Below are 21,217 nucleotides of genomic sequence, written 5' to 3' on the forward strand. Positions count from 1 at the left end.
CCAACGCTTGTCGGGCTTCTGCGATCAACAGAGGAGACGGGATGTATGAAGGGGCGCTGCGCCGGGAAATCAGCGATATGAAGGAGCATTACAGTTCTGCTTTTCTAATTACAGAAGACGTTCCTGGTATGGGCTTCTCGTTTCAGTGTAAAGCCGGAAAGAAAGTCCAGTGATGTAAAGTCTTATCGGTGTATCATCATTCTCTATGCTTGAAGAATATGGTAATTACAGCCAAAATAATACTTGAAATGTCTAGGAAATTGCTTAATAACTGATGATAGTTCTTTTAAAAGTCAACATGTGAGTGGATAAACATTCAACCTATCATTTAAAGCACAAAACATGCAATCAACCTCTCTAAGTTCAAAACGAACATCTTAGAGAACCATACACATATTTCTGTCAAAAAAATATTTTTAAATATATATTCCCTGTATTTAAATACACATTCACTATGCACGTGTGCACACGCATGGCCAGACAAAGAGGAAGGGAGGGGAGGGAGGGAGGAGGGAGGGGGGAGGGTGAGAGCGGGTGCCAATAAACTATCTTAAGGAAGAAAGCACAACCTGGCTCCCTAGCTTATTCTCCCAAAATGTATTAATACACAAAACATGCTCAAGGAACTAACATGGCCATATTTAGGTTCTGATCTAACATCTGGTAGCTGAATGGCGGAGGAAACAAGAGTAGTTAGCCAGAACCGTCTTTCCTGTCTCCTATGGGGGACGCCTCTGCTCTGGCCAGGCTGGTCTACGTATGTCCCAGGCAGTCCTTCCTCTCCTTCCTCTGGCCCTGGCTTCTCCATCTCCCATGAGATTCAGGTGCCACCATCCTACACACACCAGTAATAAGGGCAACAGCAGTAACAAGTGGCAGCTGTCATCTGAGACTCCTTTTTTTAAAAAATTAATTTATTTATTATGTATACAGTGTTTCGCCTGGGTGTATGCTTGTACACCAGAAGAGGGCACCAGATCTCACTGCAGATGGTTATGAGCCACCGTGTGGTTGCTGGGAACTGAACTCGGGACCTCTGGAAGAGTAGTCAGTGTTCTTAACCTCTGAGCCATCTATCTCTCCAGCCCCCCCTGAGACTCCTTTTCATGGACAAATCCCGATCTATGATATTATCTCAACTATATGACCTGTGATATTATCTCAACTATACAAGAAAAAAAAAAAAAAAGCCAAAGATCCAGAAGTTACCTGGGAATAGTGCAATTATGGAAAATTTAAAATATTTTGTTCTATCTTCTTTTGCAATTTTCCAAGATTTGACAATAAGCATGTAGTATTATTATCATTTTTTTTTGAGACAGGGTTCTCTGTAGCTTTGGAGCCTTTCCTGGACCTAGTTCTTAGAGACTAGGTTGACCTTGAACTCACAGAGATCCGTGTCTACTGAGTGCTGAGATTAAAGGCGTGAGCCACCACTGCCTAGCAGGCACGTATTATTTTTAAGTTTGGAATTTGCGTTTACATAAGTGTGGCTCTGGGGACTGAACCCGGGACTTCACATGTTACAGGTAAGCGTCTGTCCACTAAACTGTATACTCAGGAACAGAATTTTTATTTTAAAGGAAAAAGACACAGGGCAATGCTAGCTTAAGGATAGGCATATAGATTAATGGAGATGAATTCGGGGGTTTGAAATTCTCCTGCACATGCCACTCGAGAGTGCCAAGGCAGTTCAGATGGTTCTATGACGTCATCTCTCCAACACGTGCTTCGGTCAAGTGGATGCACACATGGACGGACAGAACTGGAACCTTCTCCACACCATACACAGCCATGGGTCACATGGCACACAGAGCTAAACGTGGGAAGGACATAGATCTGTGACTCAGAGGCTAGGAGCACCGGCTGCTCTTGCAGAGGACTTGGGGTCCATCCTCAGCAACCACATGGTGGCTCACAACTGTCTATAACTCCAGTTCCAGGGGATCCAATGCCCTCTGCTGAGCTCTGCAGACACCAGAGATGCATGCAGTGCACATACAGGTGCAGGAGGAATAGTCACACAAATAAAGAAACAAATCTTAAAAAATACTACACAGAAGGAAGCCCAAAAGTAAATGTGTGTAACCTTGCCTATGCCTTATACAAAAGACACAGCAAGATGAGAAACAGATAAAACTGGATTCCATCAAAACAAACAAACAAACAAAAAACCTTGTACTTCAGTGAACATGCTTGAGAAAGTGAGAAGTCTTGCAGATAGGAAAAATACATTTATTATTTACTATAAAATTATATTTGTTATGTAAATAAACTAAAAGCTCATACAAACAATGGCTGTGTACTTTGAAGGATGCCTGACACCTTAGCCAACTCCAACCAAAACTGCAGTGATAACTACAGGGCAGCTAGTGGAACGGCTACACTCAAAAAGACAGAAAACAAGTGTTGGCAGGCACGTAGAGAAGTTGGAGCCCTCATACAGTGCTGGCAGGAATGTGAAATCATGTAGCCATCAAAAATGTCTGACAGTTATTTAAAACATTCAACATAGGGAGATATAACTCAGTGGTAGGAGGTTTGCTTAGCATGCATCAGGCCCTGGGCTTGATCCTGAGTACAAGCTTTAAAAAAATATGTGCCCATAAAAAATTGTATAAGAAGCTCGCTGTAGTATGAATTCTAATTGTTCTTAACAAAAACCTGCAGTCAGATATTAGGGGTAAAAGCTGAGAGATCAGAGAACCAGTGCAACTGACCCCTAGAGAGACCTTTTACCTCCACAGAATCCTCAGGCAAAAAGGTCCTGTTCTCAGACTGCACCTCGCACCACAGGCTGCACCTCAGACTGCATCTGTCTCCAACAAACCTCAAAATGCACTGAGCTCCTGTCTCCTCCCGCCTTATACTGCGCTCTCTGCCTAGCCACATGGCTCCCGTCTCCATCTCCCTAGTGCTGGGGTTAAAGACGTGGGATCCCAACTTCTGGGATCACCTTTGTGTGAGCTCTGTTTCTCTTTTAGACAGATTCAATCCCATGAAGCCCAGGGTGGCCTTGAACCAACGGAGATCCCTCTGCCTCTGTCTGCTGAGTCCTGGGATTAAAGGTGTGTGCTACCACTCCCTGACCAGCCTCTGATCTTCAGGCAAGCTTTATTTGTTAAAACACAAACAAAATATCACTACAGTTCACAGCAGCAATATTATAATAAACAAAAGGCATAAACCATTCAAATGAGTATCAGCTCATGAACCTAAGTACGGTTCACCTCTATATGTCTTATAATAGGCAAAATGACTTGCCAATAAAAAGAACATCTGATTCATGGTTCCAACATGTTATGCTAAGCAAAAGAAGCCAGTCACAAAAGACCCCAAATTTTATGATTCCATCATCAAGTAATGTCCAGAACAGTCAAATCCACAGAACAGAAAACAGCCAGCTGGCTGTCTAGGGACGGAAGGGCTTCAGGAAATGGGAATAGGGTTTCTTTTGGGGGAATAAAAACAAGGTCCTCAATTGACTGTGTTTGAAAGAACATTATTTGCCAAATATTAAAGGACAGTGAGGCTGGGGGAGAGGCTCAGTGGGTGAAGGGCTGGCTGTGCAAGCAGGAGGACCTGGGTTCAGATCTCCACGTAAGAAGTGGGTGCCTGTAACCTCAGTGTTTAGGGGAAGGCAGAGACGGAGGATCCTTGGGGCTTGTTGACCAGCGGTCTAAAATAAGTGATGAGCTTTCCAGGATCACAGGGAGACTTTGTCTCAAACAACAGTAAGGAGATTAGTAGAGAAAAACATGCAGCGTTGACTTTTGGCCGCCACGTGTGTTGCTACATCAACACGTATGTGTGTGTACACCAAGCTACTGGGTTTTATACTTTTCATGGGTGAACTGTAAGGCATGTCAATTACATCTTAGTAAAGTCTTTTTAAGAATTTTAAATATGAGCTTTCACTACATTATTGCCAAATTTTTGTTGGCAGCATGGGGGAATATTTGACTAAGAAAATACTCTTGGAGGGCAGGGGACTGTAGCTCACGGTAGTGTGCTCAGTGAGCATGTGTGAGGTCCCATGTTCAGTCCCCAGCACTAGTGGGGAAAAAGAAAGAGCAGCCTTTGGAATGTGTAGTCCTGATTCCCAGGAGACTCACAAAATTAAATACATCTCTCCCTGTGTCGTATATATGAACTGTATGTTGGAGAGGCATGTACAGATTTAAGTTACCAATAGGCAGGCTGATCCCGTCCAGCCATGTACTGTGGGCACCAGTGAGTGCTAGAGAAAGACCACGACCTCACAGGACACTGCTTGTTTAGAAGGAGAGGGTACTTCCACTTTCTATAAAGTCTATAAATGCGTGGGGACAGGAAGGGACAGAGTGGCAGGGATGGCCGTGGAGACCCCAGGCGAGCACGTGCCCTGCTGTAATGAGCACTGGTCTGAAGTCTCAATTGTTGTTTGACTTAACTCTTGGCACAGAGATAATGGTCTATGCGGAATCCACAGAATGGCCTGAATTTTAAAAAAGGAACAATCGCCATCAAGCTAGAGGAAATACTTAATCTGGAACAATGTGACAGGCTTGTGAAGCTACAGAAACTGCCACACGGGCAGTTCCAGATCTCTAACACAGATATGAGATGGTCATAGGGTTGAAATCACACCAAAGTCCTTACAGCCAACTGAACCTAAGTTGTCCTGGCTGTTTATAAAGTGTATCCCTTAGGTCCTCAGTCCCTCAGCTTTTGGGGAGGAAAGAGGGCCTGGTTTTAAAACAGACAAAGAGATGGTGTAGAGTCCACAGGGGGCTGCGGAGCCACTGTGTGCCCCGGAACTCACATGGGTAGGTCTGGTTTCATACCAGGCTTGACATCTGGGGGCCAACACACGCATCTTGTCCCACTAGAGAATGAGCAGCTGAGGGCTTTCACGGGAAGTCCGCATGGCCACAGTGTCTAGGGCAGGGATTCAAAGGCTTTGGTTTCTGAAAATCAGTGAGGACCCCCAAAGACCTTTTGCGTATGTGGGCCACATCTATGCTAGCATTTGATATGTTGGAAATGAGATTAAATAAGCCTTAACTATTAATTCATTAAAACATAACAGGAGCTAGAGAGATGGCTCAGCAATTAACAGCATTGCTGATCCCACAGAGGACCTGGGCTCAGTTCAGGCAGCTCACAACTGCAGCTCCAGCTCCGGGGACCTGATACTCTTCAGCCTCCATGTGTGCAAGGTTTACAAGCACATATGCATAAAAATAAACTTTAAAGAAACAACGAAGTCAATTACATTAAATGAAAATGAAGTTAAAATCAAACTGAAGTTTGATTTTCCTGCATTCATTTTCTTACCGTGTTGCTTTGTAAGAAAACCTGGCCTTACCTAGATCTACAGGTAGAAGAGAAGAGGCGTATCTAACAACCTTCAAGGACCTGGAGGTAATTTTCTCCGACACACTCCCAAACTTGTCGAGCAGTGGTAGCAGTGAGGAACACGGAGCCTTGTGAAAGCTCTTCCACCATCTTAGACACTGCAGGTCTTTCTTGCTGTTGAAGGATCCTGACCCGTGCATGACTTCATATGTAAGGGCCGTTTTGAAAACTTAGCTTATAGAACATATGTGTCATATATAATATCTGACAAAATGAAACAGCTGTTAGGACTGGAAAGCTGCCAGTCTTGGTGGCAAACGCAGGTCTTTGCTGCTGCTGCTGCTGCTGCTGAAGGCAGGGTCTTGCTATCTAGCCTCCCGTGTGCCATCACAAATGTGTGCAGACATGCCTGGCTCTGAAATGCTATCTTGTATTCAAAATCTTGAGTTTGATCGTCAGTTCGTTTCCTTTAAGGGCAGGCCCACTTTATTCATTTTTGAGAAAATGTTTGTCAAATACCCAAAGTCTGGACCGCTGTCTGATGCCAGAGGCTGCTGCCTGAGAAAGGGTCAGGTCAGTTGGAGACTCAAGCGCCTCTCATGATCCTTGGGCCACGCAGAGTGAGCCACGCAGGGCCCCTTCCCGTGACACAGACTATCGGGAAGGCACATGGGGGTTTTACATATCCAGCACACTCTACTGCCTCATCATGGGCATTTAAAAAAAAAAAAACTATTTTGTTTTGGAAAGACAGCTCAGCGGTTGGGAACACTGGCTGCTCTTGCAGAGGACCCAGTTTCGATTCCCAGCGCCCACGTGGCAGCTCATAACTATTTGTACCTCCAGTTCCAAAAACCCTGATGCCCTTTTCTGGCCTCCAGGGGCACGCGCATGGTATACAGGAACACGTGTATTAGTGCACACATGAGTGTGGAGACCTGCAATTGGTGTTAGGTGTCAGTAGCTTCCACTTGATCTCCTGGCTAGTTTATTTAGCTCGCCAGCTTGCGCTGGGGATCCAGCCTGTGCTGCCTGAGTGCTGGGATTACAGGCAGCTGCCACGCCGGGCTGGCTTTTATGTGGTTTCTGAGGTCCTCACGCTCATACAGCGTGGTATGAACAGTAATACACACTATCCTTTATACCACACTGGCCACTGTTCTGCAGGGAAAAAGAACTGGGCTTTTTCCCTGTCCCTGCTTATGTGGATCCACTGTCCTCAAAGCATCTGAGACACGGTGAGACCAGACGTTTGTTTCTGTCATCCAGAAGTATTTTTCCCAGCATTTTTTTTTTGATTTGTTTTTTTTTTTTGGGGGGGGGGGAAGGGTCTCCTATAGCTCACCCTGTAGCTCAGGCCTGGAACTGCTCTGGAGGATCACCTCACACCCTTCGTTCTCCTGCCTCTACCTCTGCAGTGTGGAGAAGAGAATCAGAAGTTCAAGAAGTTCAAGGTTATCTCCAGTAACACACGGAGTTTGAGGCCACCCTGTTTCAATGTACCCCCAAAAACACAGTTCCAGAAACCAGATTCTAACCTCCCTAATACAACTGAGTGAAAGCAAGCACAACCTCAAGTCATTTCCTGAGCCCACAGCCCTCCCAGTTTGGAAGGGGAGCTGGACACATTTCTGCTAGCTTCTGATCCTTCCCCGTTCACTTCCCGTTCCCGTGTGCTCCTGTGCCTCCCATATTCAACTTCTCTCCAGCCCCTTTATCAGCCTCTAAATGTGACTTCCACTGTATGTCCCCTTCTTTTCAGCTCTGTATCTTCTTCCTGTTAGCCTCATCTGGCTCCACAGATCTAAACACTGCACCCAGGCTTCTCTCCCCGGACTTCCATCACAGCACTGACTACAGAGATGGATTCCAAGCCATGTATCCCTTTGTCCTCTTAATGAACCTATCCCCATTTCTAAAAAGCAACTCGGACTTAACTCCCAAAGCAGATTTGCTTCATCTCTGGACTCCTCCTTTTAAAATAAATAGCATTATTTCTCGTACATAAGACCCAGACCCCGTTCTTGGCAATTTCTTTCCCCCTTAATTCCTGTCGTCAGCCCATGAATTCATCCCCCATAATGTACCTCCAGTCCTCTGGACTGTTTTGTTTGTGCCTAGCCTGCTGACCAGCAAGAGTATGAATGAACAAATGTTATCGTCCCTCGTTTCCATGTGAGTTCAGAACTAGGCTGAGGTTTCCCCTGTGCCCCCTGAAGGTTCCCTCTGTTCTGTGGTCCCTCTGTTTTTGAAGTGAGGAGTGTATTGAGAGAAGGGTAAAGAGGAGGGAAGAGAGAGAGACAGGGGAGGGGGAGCAGAGACCCGCTCGCCTCTTCAGAAGAACACTTACACCCCAGCCACACGTTCCCAGCCCTGGCCTTTGTCCCTGCTGTGGCCATGGCCTCGCGGACCTCGTGGAGCTCGCGGACTTCCCGTCCCTGCCGTGGCCATGGCCTCGCGGACCTCGCGGACTTCCCATCCCTGCCGTGGCCATGGCCTCGCGGACCTCGCGGACTTCCCATCCCTGCTGTGGCCATGGCCTCGCGGACCTCGCGGATTTCCCGTCCCTGCCGTGGCCATGGCCTCGCGGACCTCGCGGACTTCCCGTCCCTGCCGTGGCCATGGCCTTGCGGACTTCCCGTCCCTTGTTCTCTGCACAGCGGTTTCTCAGCCGCCATCCAGGCCTTAGCGCAACAACTACGTCCTCAATAAGGCGTACTTGGCAGCCTTATCAAAAGCAGGTCCCTCTCAAGTTATTTTGTATTATATTACTTAATTAGTCTCTAGCACGTTACTTACTATAATCTGAAATGCTTTTATTTACCGTATGCCTTTCCCCATTCAACTAGAAGTCGAATGAAGCAAGAATCTATATTTCTTGGTAGTGGAACCCAGAGCCTTGAAACTTATCAGGCATGAGCTCCATGAACTGAGCTACACCTCCGGCCACAAATGCCTCATTTTAAAATAATTAATGCTAATTATACTATGCTTGGGAGTGTTCTTGGATTTTTTTTTTTTTAAGATTTGTTACTAGCTCCAGCTGGCCTGGAACTTACTATGTGGTCCAAGCTGGTCTGGAGTTCACAGCGATCCTCCTGTCTCAGTCTCCCTAGCGTGAGGATTCCAGGCACGGACTGCAGTGCAGGACTCAGGCCTGAGCATCGCCCGCTGCCCTGCTATCTGCTACGGAGGGGCACTGGCTCTGGACAGACGTTAGCTGACGCTGCTGCCCTGGACAACTGTGCTGGACTGACTCACGCTACGTGCCCGGCTCAGCACATGTACACCTCAGACTGCGGTGGCATGCAGAGGGCAAGCGGGCCATGATATTTCAGGGTTCTGCTTGAAGGCCTGTGCTTTCAGAACTCGGGCTGGCCTGATCCCAAATCCTGAAGTAACAAATATTACTAAGTTCTGTCATTTCCTCCCCCAGAAAAGTGGTTTTACTACGACTTCTGGCTGTGGTGAAAGGTCCTATTGACTATTCAAACCCTCAGCCACGGTACGGATGCGGCATTAATGACTTCACTCCCTTTCTCTGGCACTTTAACACATGCCAGTGCTTTCATCCTCCTCCACTAACGTGGCCTGTAAATCACAGAGGTGGGGCTGTCTTAACGGCAGGACTTGTTCACATCTCTAGAGATGGGGTAGAAACGGGACTGGCTGAGAAGACAAATTCTTCTTTGACAACATGCGCTACAGTAACAGATAATCCTTCCAAGGCTACACACACTGGATTGCTGGGAGACTGGCTTACAAACCACAGTTATTAATAGCTTTATTACATATTGGAATGTGGAAAAGTCGTGCCAGAAAGGTCGAAACAAAAAGAAACTTTCCCAAATTTCTTGGGGCCACAAATTTACTAAAAGTTTCTTTCGTGTGTTTAAAAGTGGCTTCCTGCACAATATTTCAAAGCTACAGAAATCTGTCTGGAAGAAACAAAAAGTCACCAGGGAGCAAGCGACCATCTCCTAGGGCTAATGCCTGCCCCTAAAGAACACAAAGCTGAACACATGATCACCACTGGTAGGCTAATTCTCACGCAGATGAGAACATTGGTTGAGCATGCACTATGGTCTGGGCTTGGTTAGGAAGTCAGGGGCTACTTGGGAAGTGCTCCGAAGTGCTCCCTTTGTGAGCCTACGCAGAGCGCTGACTTGCGCCATTTCCCGCCACCGCACACAGCAGCCTCTACTTGGCCTTCCAGCTGGGCTACTCTTAGAGTCTCGTTATACCACTTTCCATTTCTGCTGGGAACAAGACAAGTCCATGCAGTCTTGAGTTTGACGCTGATGTATATTTATGAGAGATAAGAATATTTATTTACTTATGAGATCCCGGTGCTGCAGCAGGGCAGGCTGCACCTGGAAGCTTCCAAATCCAGTGCCTACATGCACAGGGCAAAATCCAGCAGCAGAAACACAGGGCAGGAGAGAACCTCTGAACTCAGACTAGAAATTCGTTCTTCTAAACAGCACTGCTTTTACTGCTAGACAAACCGTATGCTCTCTCTGTTATGCACGCTGTCTCCCTTTATACATATGCTCTCTCCATACGTACGTAGGTACGTACGTGTGTACGCTCTTTCCGTATGTACGCTCTCTCTCCGCTCTAGCTGAGCGCCCCAACAAGCTGTCCGATTCACTTATTTACTAATTTACTTCGCCTTCCTTGGTGTGATGCTAGTGTGGTGCTCTGGGACTAGATTAGCATGTCAACGCGTGGCCTTTTCCATGGAATGGCACAGCTATGACAGATGTGTGTGAGCCAGACAGCCTTGATACTAAAATCCCGCTTCTTTCTGCTGAAAACGGAGGGAGGAAAAGCATCAATGGTGGGAAGAAGGGCCCAAGGGAAGGTGAGTCACGGGCAGAGCCTGTGTGTGTGTGGCCGCTCGCCCTAGCATGAAGGTGAGGGTGATCCTGAGCGTGTGGAGCGTGGGCTAGGAAGCAAGTGGTTAATGCAGTGTGGCAAACTAGAAGCGGGATCCAATTTCAGACAAGGATAATGATCTTCATAAAAAGCACATTTCAAAAAACCCAACATTAAACTCAAGTTGTTGTGGGGAAGGAAAACAAAGATAACACATATGGAAGAACAATTCCAGTCTGATCGGCTTTTGGATTCATATGGAGGAAAGGCCACTGAGGCTCGTAAAAGCGAACCATCGCAAAACTTATTACTTCTGAAAATGCAAAGGTCCGAGGGCCCAGCTGACAATGTCTTTAAGGAAGAGCGAACTGTGGCTGCTCCACCACGTGGGGCTGCAATCCGATGGCGTCCAAAGGCAAGGGAAGCGCCCACGCAGGCCTTCCTCTGCAGCCGAAAAATTCGTGGAACGCCGATGACCTCTTGACGTAGAGCCAACTGCACTAAAGAAATGCTATGGATTGCTTTCGGGGAAAACATAGACTCAGGCATCTGGTGCCCGTCCTACGGTCCGTGGACAGACACGACGCGATGGGACGCTGAAGCAGCCACAAGAATCCAAGATGGGTTGGAAAGAACATAGGCTTGGTCTTTCCCTTCGGGCCCCGGATAATGAGGTGAGGAGACCATTACGGACTTGCCAGAAGCACTAAACTTTTACTTCATAAACAATAACACAAAACGAGTCCCCAGAAGTGGTCTAAGAGAGAAAGCTATTAGCAATCAAGCAGCAGAGCCAAGGGATTATTCAGACCACACATTCAAGCCCAGGCCTTCCAGGAAGAACCTAGAAAGGGCGGCTACAGTCAGAGATGGATTCCAACACATACCCACTGCGTCTGCGAACTCAGGCTAACATCACAGAGTAAGACAGTGGCCGACAGACGGCACTGCCCCGTAACCGGCTGAGGTGGGTAATTATGGAGAGGGAGAGGTCACTTACCTGGGCTATGTTCTTGTTCAGAAGGTAGACACCATAATCAAACTGCAGCTTCTCCCCTCCCTTCGGATACAGTGGAAACCTAAGGAAGGTAAACAAAGATGAGAAATTCTCAAGAACGGGTACAACGACCTGCACACTGTTGATAGAGGCAGAAGTTTCGTAGGCGCGGCACAAACATTTTGTGATTGAACTTAACCGCGGACTTGGATATGGTCACTGCAATCTACTACTGTTGTGAGGGACAACAGCTGCCAATTTTACATGGAGACACTGACCACAAATCAGGAATGCGGACACCAGTGACCCACGCCTCCAAGGAGCTGAGCCTCTGCTTCCGGTTAAGGGCCAGGATCTCCAGGTATTCTTCCTAATACCTTGGCCTTGACATTTCAACTTCTAGAACTAAATGGGAAAGGAAGATTAAGGGGAAACATCTAACTTAAGAGCAATACACAAGGTTGTTTCTCTTAAGATGTCCAGTCAAAATTAATGCCAAGGATGAGTCCAAGTTTACCTAAAATGCATCCCTTTTTGCAAGGACAGCTATTTGGAATTGATGTGGGCATGGCAATGTATTCATGCCATGAGCTCTCAGGGATGAATGTACATTGTGACCTGCCTCACGGAGGCAACGAGGCATGGGCCTGGGAGCTCAAGATGGGGGCGGTATTTGAGGGAAAGTCTTTCTCTCGTGAGGCCCCTTTCTTCCCTGTGCACATTAGGAAGAAGTCAATGCACTTACAGCTGTTTGCTCTCCCTTCCTGGCTCTCAAGATAAAGCCTAAGTGTGATGATCTGAAACAGATTTCCCTGCACAAAGATCAGGCAACCATGCTATCTGATGAAAACTCAGAGTGGTTTGAATTTGTATGGCCCTGATGGCCAAGGGTGTTTGGCATTGTTTTAAATGTCTATTGGCCATTTCTAAATCATTTTTGAGACTACCTGTTTATTAGCCCATTTTTCTACATTGCTGACAGGAATACAAATGCTCTAGCCACTACGGAACTATGGAGGATCTCAAGAAACTACATGTGCAGCTGCCATTCTGGGTACATATCTGACCACCGTTAAGCCAGCACACCACAGACACGCTTCCACATCCATGTTTACTGCAGCACCACCACGACAGCCAAGTGACGGGATCAGCCTAGGCGTCGGCTGATGAACGGATAAAGAAAATGTGGTATGTGCACATGATGGGACTTTCTTCGGCCACAAAGAACAACAACATTATGCTACTTTCAGGAGAATGACTAAGACAGGAAATCACTGTATTAAATTAGATAATCTACGTACAGAAAGACAAATATCACCTTTTTGTGGCTATATCAAAATATCCACCTGTCTGTGCATCTGTCATCCATGAAGAACGGCAGGAAAGAAGAAAGGAGACTGAGGGGAGAAGGGAAGGGGGTGAATGGTTAGCGGAAGGAGGGGGGTGAATGCGGTCAAAGTTCATGATGTATCTGAAACCCAACATGGCAGACAATGAATATATACTAATTAAAAAGAGATCAACGGCAACTTAGAGCCATGAAGCCAATGACATCTCGCTTGGTTGTGCAATTTGGAAGTACTCTCAAGAATAACGGGACCACAGTGCAAGGAAGGGCGTGGAGTAGTTACTAACTTTCCCTTTGATTGTCCCAACTGCCTGAAGAAAAAAGGCATTTAAAAAAAGCCTGGAGGGGATAATACTTTCAAGTAATAACAAGAAGGAAGCACAGTGTAAAAGCTTGCTATTACATTCTCAAGAGCTATGGTTTCATAGGATCTAAAAGGTAAATCTGGTGTGCTGTAAAATTATAGGCACTGGGGAGTGAGAAAGGTCGTGAACTAAAAATGTACTAAAGGAAACCAAGTGTTTTAGACACCCACCAAGAAGGCAGCACTTGGCATTTAACTGGGACGTGCGAGGATCCCCAGGAGAGAGGGATAAAAATGACAGCGAAGGCAGGATGAGCAAGGCAACACCAGTTTTGCTTCTGCAAGGTGCCTGGGAACCCTTCACCCATCGTCTAGGGTGCAGGGAAACTCCCTATTTGTAGACATAACAATGAGGTTTTTAGAGGAAACGCTCCGCTGTAGGGTTTTCTATGAGCTTCCCCACGCGGGAAGACTCTCGGAAAAGGTCTCCCAACCCAAAGTTGCTTTCAAGTTATAAATCCAGAAGCTCATACACGTTAGAGTGAACTGAGCTCAGCGCATGCTGAGAACCAAACCTCTACATCTGTGAAAGCTGGATTTCACAGCATTTGACTTTATTAAGACTGCTCTGGGAGGGACTTTGTGGAAAGACCCACAGGTATGTGTGTGACGCGAAAAAGCCAGAGTGATTAGGGCCAAAGGTTGGAGCAGGCGACTTGGAGAACAGAGTTCATGCTTCATTCTCCTTCTACACTCTTAGTGGGTCACTTCACGCAAACACTGTGTTTATAACTGTCACGGTCGTCTCCTGCTGCAGAGGCACACCTAGAAGGGTGGCATCCACGGCGAACGGTGAAGCCCATCACCATCAGGGCATAAGATAGGAACCAAAGGGATTTCTACCCCAATTATATTTGTGAGCCAGGGGCTGCTTTGATAGGAACTCAGCCATTCCAACACAATCAGAAAAACATCCTTAACAGCACCAAAGGACTTATTATGGGAGATATCACAGCCAGTGTGGTGGAGTACACCTGTCAACTCTAGCATCTAGGAGGATTGCAAGTTCAAGGTCAGCATGGACTGCACAGCAAGACTTGCCTTAAAAAAAAAAAACCCAACCAAACAAACAAAAAACAGAAAGGAGAGGACAGCATTAAAAAACTGTACCACGAAGCAATAATTACCATTAATACATTCAATGTGAATTATTAATACCACACATAACTAAATAGCCAACATTAATTTTCCAACTTAAATGCATTTCCAAGTTCTATTAGGTTTGCACCTACTGCACGCAGTGAAAAATCATGGGAGCAGAAAGCAATGAACACAGCATGTGTGGAAGAAATCCATCTGAGGTCATTGCCACTGCGGCCCAGCGGAGGAGGGGGTGGCCTCAGTACGGAAGCAGAGCTTTGCAGCCTAACTTGTCTCCTATGTCTGGTCTCACCACTTTGAGTGATCAAATCATCCTAGCCCAGCCTTTTCCCAGTCACCTTGGTTTGTGATTTTGTTTAATCCATGTCTCTTAGTCCACGGCTAGCTCTCACAGGATAGACACTGGCTCCTTAGCTGAAAAACAGAACTAAAAACTTACTACGTAGCTCAGGCTGGCCTCAAAATCATGGCAATCCTCCTGACATCAGCCTCCTGAGTATTTAGATTATAGGCATGAGCTTATATAAGCTGTGAACATCTTAGAGATAGGCTTGATTTTGCTCTTCTTTTGCCTTTACTAATAGACACCAAACAAATACTTTTTGAATTAAAGAAACAGATCGTGTGTGGAAATGATCTGGAGCTCATTATACAGTCATTTCAGAATGAGGGCAAATTTGTGACAGGACTCCCCAGATGCGAGGCTGAACCTGGGGATGGATGTGCAAGTGACAACCGCTTGACTCTGCAATGGTGTCACCATTATTTCAAAGAAACCCATGTTTTGGTCACCTATTTAGCAAGTGAAAGAGACATGACCTCATTTCTCGGTCGTCAGGGATAAATGCAGCATTCTCCCTTCTCTGTGTCCGTCAGAGGCACACCCAGGATGACTGATCAGCAGAACGTCAGCCAGCTGAGAGCAAGGCTGGAAGGACCAGGGGTGTTCAACTTGCAGGACAGAACATCAGCCCCTTCACAGACACACAGCGCGGGGTCTGCTCTGCGTGGCTTCGGCCATCGGGGAGTGAAGTGCAAGCTGATTTGATCTCACCACAGCCATACAAAAATCATAAAAACCCTGGGTACAGGTGACCAGTCATAAATGGGGAACATAGAAAGGACAGAGGGTAGAACACTGGCCTCCCCAAAAGTAGGTAGGGATCCCAATTTCCAGAACTTGTGAGTGTGGCCTCATTTGGGAAAGGGGTCCCTAAATATTAAAGGATCTCAGGATGAGATCACCTTTGATTATCCGGTTGGGCCTCAATCCAGCAGGCGTGCTCACACGGGTAATGGCAGGAGAGATCACGTGACTTTACAGCCATAGCCAGGAAATGTCTAGAAGCTTGGAAATGGGGAAAAAAGGTGGGTGGCCCTACTGACACCTCAGTTTTGGACTTGGGATACATTTCTGGTCTTTTAAGCCATCAAGTTTGTGGTAATTAATGAAAGCCCTAGAAACCATGGAAGGAAACACCGACTTCCACCAACGGAACAAGACAGCATTTCTCTAGCACCAAGGCTCTGAAACCTGCAAGTGTGGATCTGAATGCAGAAACCCAGAAAGCATTTCAAAACTACAATGCTGAAGGGGAACTGGACAGGCATTGTGAGGGCTGGAATGCAGACCTACTGAACGCTGCCTGGCAGGGACCTGAAAGGAATCTGTGTTTGGTCTGATGTAGAGCCCTAAGCCTCCTAAGTTCATATATACATAAAACACCACCCACGGAGCCAGGTGTGAAGGCGTACATGTCTGTAACTGGAGGTTTCTCTCCTGCTCCCCAGCTCCCGAATAACCACTCTGAGGCTTAATATTAATTACAAACTGTTTTTGTGACCTATTAGCTCAGGGTTATTATTAACTAGCTCTTACAAATAAATTAACACATTTCTATTACTCTATTTTACCACGAAGCTTGTGGCTTGTTACCTCACATCTTGCTTCTCCAGAAGCAGCTGCTGGTGTCTCCCTGACTCTGCCTTCTTTCTCCCTGTCTCTCTGCTTGGATTTCCTGCCTGTCTCTATGCTGCCTGGCTATTGGCCAAATCACCTTCTTAATTAAAAAATGGTATTAAAACATATTACAGCATACAGAAGGAAATCCCACACATCTTTATTCCAAGTACCCAAGGGCTGAAGCAGCCTTGAGTTCAAGGCAAACCTCAGCTACTTAGAGAGACCCTTTTTCTTAAAAACAAAACAAAAAACAGACATAATACATGAAGACTATGTGATACTTGCTTTAGGAAAATATTTTAAAAGGAGTGATTTTTTAAAACTTTCTTGCTTAAAAACATTATCATAAGCATGTATTTCTCTCAACACCAGCATTTTTTCTCTTTTGTAAACAAAAAAACTCTAGATTGGGGCCAGTTTCTTGTTCCGATTCTCAGACTCACACCCAGGTTAGGTGACACAGGTGGAGGCTGAGCTACCGTGGGAACTGCTTCTGCACTCTTAATGTGCTTGTTAAGATCACATCTGTCCGCTGTGTTTGCAGAAAGCATGACAACATTTAATATATTCTGAGGACATGACTTACCTCACATGAAACACAGTCTTCTGTCTATATTAGCATTTCATCACAACTTTTCCTGGGCTTAAAGTGACATTTGATTCAAGTAAGTCTGACCTTACTCGAGAATTGCCTGGGTGATGGGGCCATGGTGCACCAGGGCACTTATTTAGGGATTACCCTCATTGCATGGAGGCAGGAAGAACCGCCCACTGTGGGTGGCACCATTCCCTGGCTGGGATCTTGGACTGTGTAAGTGAAGGAGTTTGAGAGACTAGACAGTCTTTTCTGTTATATCCAACTTTTAAAGACCTAATGGGCTACCTCAACTCATTCTCGTAGGTCAGTGACACAGAGAGTAACTGGCATCTCAGAAAAAAAAGGACAAAGAAAAGTAGGTAGAGTAAAATTGGAGTAACAGCCCAGAATATAAAGCTAATTTTTTTGAAAATTAACTTTATTTTATTTTTGGTGTATGGATGCTTTTGTCTGCTTGTATGTCTATGTTACCATGTGCAAGTCTGGTTTCCACAGAGGCCAGAAGAGGGAGTTATAGTCCTTGGAAATGGGGTTAAAGAAGGTTGTGAGTTGCCATGTGGGTGCTGGGAATTAAACCTGGGTCACCTGGAAGAGCAGTGAATGCCTTTAACCACAGAGCCATCTCTCCACGCTCAAAGCTCACTTTTAAAAAGATATTTTGAAAGATTTATTTTCCCAAACAAGTCTTCTTAAGCGAACTACAATAATTTTGGGTCAATTCTGGCATACTTGGGCTAGTCCATTGCGTTGATTCCCGTGGAGGACAGGTAGTGAGTGACACTGGGAAGATCCCCTGGTGGACACTAGCAGTCCTTGGTTGGCTTTGCTAAATCATGGGGCTAAAAGGACTTTAAGCAAACAACAATAACTACTACTAATAATCAAAACATAAGACGAAGACCAATTCTACCAAATACTCTAAGGGAAAGAAAGGAAAAATGGTCACCTGTATACCGCTATAGAGCCTTCCTCCATTATTAGAAAGAGAACTGACCAATGTTAAAACCACCTTGATCCACATTAAATTGGAGAATCCATAGATCATATTGTACTAGAAGACACAGGCAAAGTACACACTTGTCAATAACAAGGGATTGTTCACTTTCTAAGACTAAGCAGAGAGCATGAGACCTCCCAGCTTTGCAACATGACTGAGTGCCTTTCTTGCGTGCAACACTGAGCTGAGGCCCTAGAGAAAGAGGGCACAAGGGAGACAGAGTGGGAATGGCTGGCTGCAGAGGTTCTTATTTCCTTATTTCTTATTTCAGAGTTTTTTTCCTCTATCATTCTGAACACTGATTAAAATGACCTTTAGAGGGGCCTTAAGGCCACACAAATAAAGCCATTCTTCCAGCAAATGGACAGATTGGAGCGGTCAGGCTTACTCATCAGCTTTAACACCGCTGACGAAAGCACAGTGGTTAGGATGGGTTCCAGAGGCGACACAACACAAAGGATCAGTAGTGTCAGGAGCACACAATAATGGAAAAGTTTTAACCTGGTCTTATAGGAGGTTTAGGGGAAAATATGTTAAATGGTAACAAAAGTAACCAGAAAAATTTAAAATGTAGGGGCCTCTAATGGGAAGGTTGTGCATTATATTTCAAGAAAAAAATGGGAGGAAAAGTAAAAGTAAAAGTAAAGTAAAACATTAAATGAAAGCAGACTTAAGATGTGGAGCAACTGAAGGCATACATTGTAACACACACTGTGATACATCGTAATACAACTAAAGGCATACATTGTAACACACGCTGTGACACATTGTAATACAACTGAAGGCACACATTGTAACACACACTGTGATACATTGTAATACAACTGAAGGCACACATTGTAACACACACTGTGATACATTGTAATATAACTGAAGGCATACATTGTAACACACTGTGATACATTGTAATACAACTGAAGGCATACATTGTAACACACTGTGATACATTGTAATACAACTGAAGACATACATTGTAACACACTGTGATACATTGTAATACAACTGAAGGCATACATTGTAACACACTGTGATACATTGTAATACAACTGAAGACATACATTGTAACACACACTGTTATACACTGTAATACGACTGAAGGCATACACTGTAACACACTGTGGAGAAAGGCCTATTATAAAGCTAGACACAAGCACACAATGTGGAACTCTAAAGATGAATTTTACAATTATAACCAAACGGGAAACATTTGCACATAAAAGCTGTGTAAGGAAATGAGCCCAGCAACTTGTTCACAATGTTGAAAAACAAGGAACGGCAGTCATCATTAAGGTGTGGACAAACAGGCCTATTCAAACAATGAACTACTCTAAAAGGAAATGTGCTACCACTACACACAACAGCGTGAATGAAGCCACAAACATACCAAGTGAAAGAAGCCTTACACAAAAGGGTTCATATTGCAATCTGTGGCTGACTAATGGCTGCCTGGGGGACTGTGAAAGACAGTGATTTATGGGAGGCAGGGGATGCTTCTGGGGAGATTTAATGTTCTGTATCTGAATAGGAATTGGATTGCACAGATATTTACATCTAAGGATCTCAGAGACGGTTCATTTAATGTGTATGCATCTCACTGTATCCAAGTTATACCTCAAAAGAAAAAGAAGTAAAAGAAGTGGCCCTGTAGTAAACCACTTGCACAAGGTGGAACATCGAGGGATACACGGTGGCATCAAAATGAACAGGCTGACAGGTAAGCAGCAGGATGGATAAGCATGAAAGTTAATAACAAAGTAGATACAGCAAAATGTGAGCTCTAGATGTACTGATGTCCACATAAAAAGTCTTTCAACTTTTGTGTATAATCAGTCATTGTTGTAAAAAAAAATTATGGGATAAAATATACATAAAGTGATGAAGTCTTTAGATAGAGGCAAATGACAAGAGAAAAATTTAAATATGACAGAGAATGGATTTCCAAACTTTGGATTTCACTTTTGTCAGTAATAAACTGAATTATGCCTGCTGACATTGCTTCACAGAAGGAGGAGAACAAGCCACTGACCTCCCACCCAGACATTCTGGTCACTCCCTCCAGCACCTCCAAGTCACTTGGATGCAATGCTAGAGTACACGGTGGGGGTGTCATCTATGCTGGGGTGACACTTTCCTGTGGTGCAACTGCTTTGGGGTCACCCATGCTCCTGTAAGTAGCCCTCGACCATTCTCTGTAAGTTAGTCTAATAAATGCGTTATTTTGCAAAAAGAAATGGAACGTGTACTCCATTGTTATACATAAGTAGTACATATTCTAGTGCCATGACTTGAGCATGGGCTACTGCACCAATATAAGATCAATACAAATTAGAAATTCATGGTCATATGAAAATGGAAATGCTTCTATAACAGGAAATATAAAGACTCCTTTGGTTTTGAACTTGGAGAAATCAACCTTATAAAAAAGGTCATGGAATGATTAGAGAAATATGAGCTGATAGTTATTTGATAACACTAATGAACTTGTTTCTTTTTAAATCTATGTTGGTGGCAAAATATTGTATTAGAAACTTATTTTTTAGACTAGAGACATGCTGAAGTACTTATGAATAAAATGTTACAATAGCCAGGGTTTATTTAAAAATAATTCACTGTGATAGAGAGAGTAAGAATACAGATAAAAAAGATTAATGATTGTACCTAATTATTACAGCTGGGCTTAAGGGTATGTTATACCATTTCCCTTACGTTTGTATATGTGCTTAAAGTTTTCCATAGTAAAAGTTAACTCAAAAGAAAACAATAGTCCTTCAGTTCACCGTGTCATCTGTTTCTCATTTGAGTCCATTTCCTTCAGCCACAATGCATGCTCTGGGAAGATAAAGATTTTTATCTGTGTTGTTTATTATATTTCTAGTATTTAGGTTGCTTTTCTAAAGTTGAGAAATTCAATAAATGCTGTTGAAAAATGAAATCATCAAAATCCACTTATACCATGATTATCACTTGTTAACTATATTTTAGTCTTTCTCCCATATTTCACAGTTAGATTCCTCATCATGCATTGGACATCTTTATCTAAACGTCCCATAAACATGTCAGATCCTCCATGTTCAAAACTGAGCGTTAACTGATCCTAGAGGCATGAGGTAATGGCTTTTCTTCTCTGTCCCTGTAGTGCCCTGTGAACAGTTGCTCCCAAACCTTAGGATGAAATAAGTATTCTTGCCTCCCTTCATATGGAGAACAGAGCTCTCTTGCAGAACCCAGTATGCTCTAACTCTTGCCAACATGAACAGAATCAGCTTTTTGATAATTATTCTCCCCTTGTCTAGTGGGTCAACGAACCTCACTTCAAAGCTGACAAGTTAAAAACAATGCCTTGGTGTTCGAAAAGAGCAAGTTATAGGGGAAAAGGAAAGAAAATATAGAGGGGATACTGCAATACATACAGAGAAAGGTTTGAGGCATCATGGTGGCTGCAGAGGGAGGGAAGTGGCTCACACCTCTTATGTTGAGGATGAGACCAACATGATTTGCTGATAGACTTTATATGAGGTGTGAGAGGCAGACTCGAAGACGGGTAAACAACAGACAGAATGGAGGTTTAGAGGCCACTAAAGTGAAAGCTAGAGGTTTTTATGGGGTTGTTGGTAGGTCTGGGACCCAA

At 44.6% G+C, this 21,217-nt stretch overlaps 1 protein-coding gene across 1 annotated transcript in view; it reads right to left on the reverse strand.

Moving 5' to 3' along the window:
* The window catches only part of Uvrag (UV radiation resistance associated), a 227,010-nt gene that overhangs the window by 46,755 nt on the left and 159,038 nt on the right, over window positions 1-21,217 (reverse strand). The window contains exon 13 of the mRNA XM_038314080.2: window positions 11,222-11,300. Within this exon, the coding sequence (XP_038170008.1) occupies window positions 11,222-11,300 (79 nt within the window). The remainder of the gene's footprint in view (window positions 1-11,221; window positions 11,301-21,217) is intronic.

Source organism: Arvicola amphibius, chromosome 12 (genome assembly GCF_903992535.2).
Source record: "Arvicola amphibius chromosome 12, mArvAmp1.2, whole genome shotgun sequence".
In the NCBI taxonomy this organism is placed as follows: domain Eukaryota; kingdom Metazoa; phylum Chordata; class Mammalia; order Rodentia; family Cricetidae; genus Arvicola; species Arvicola amphibius.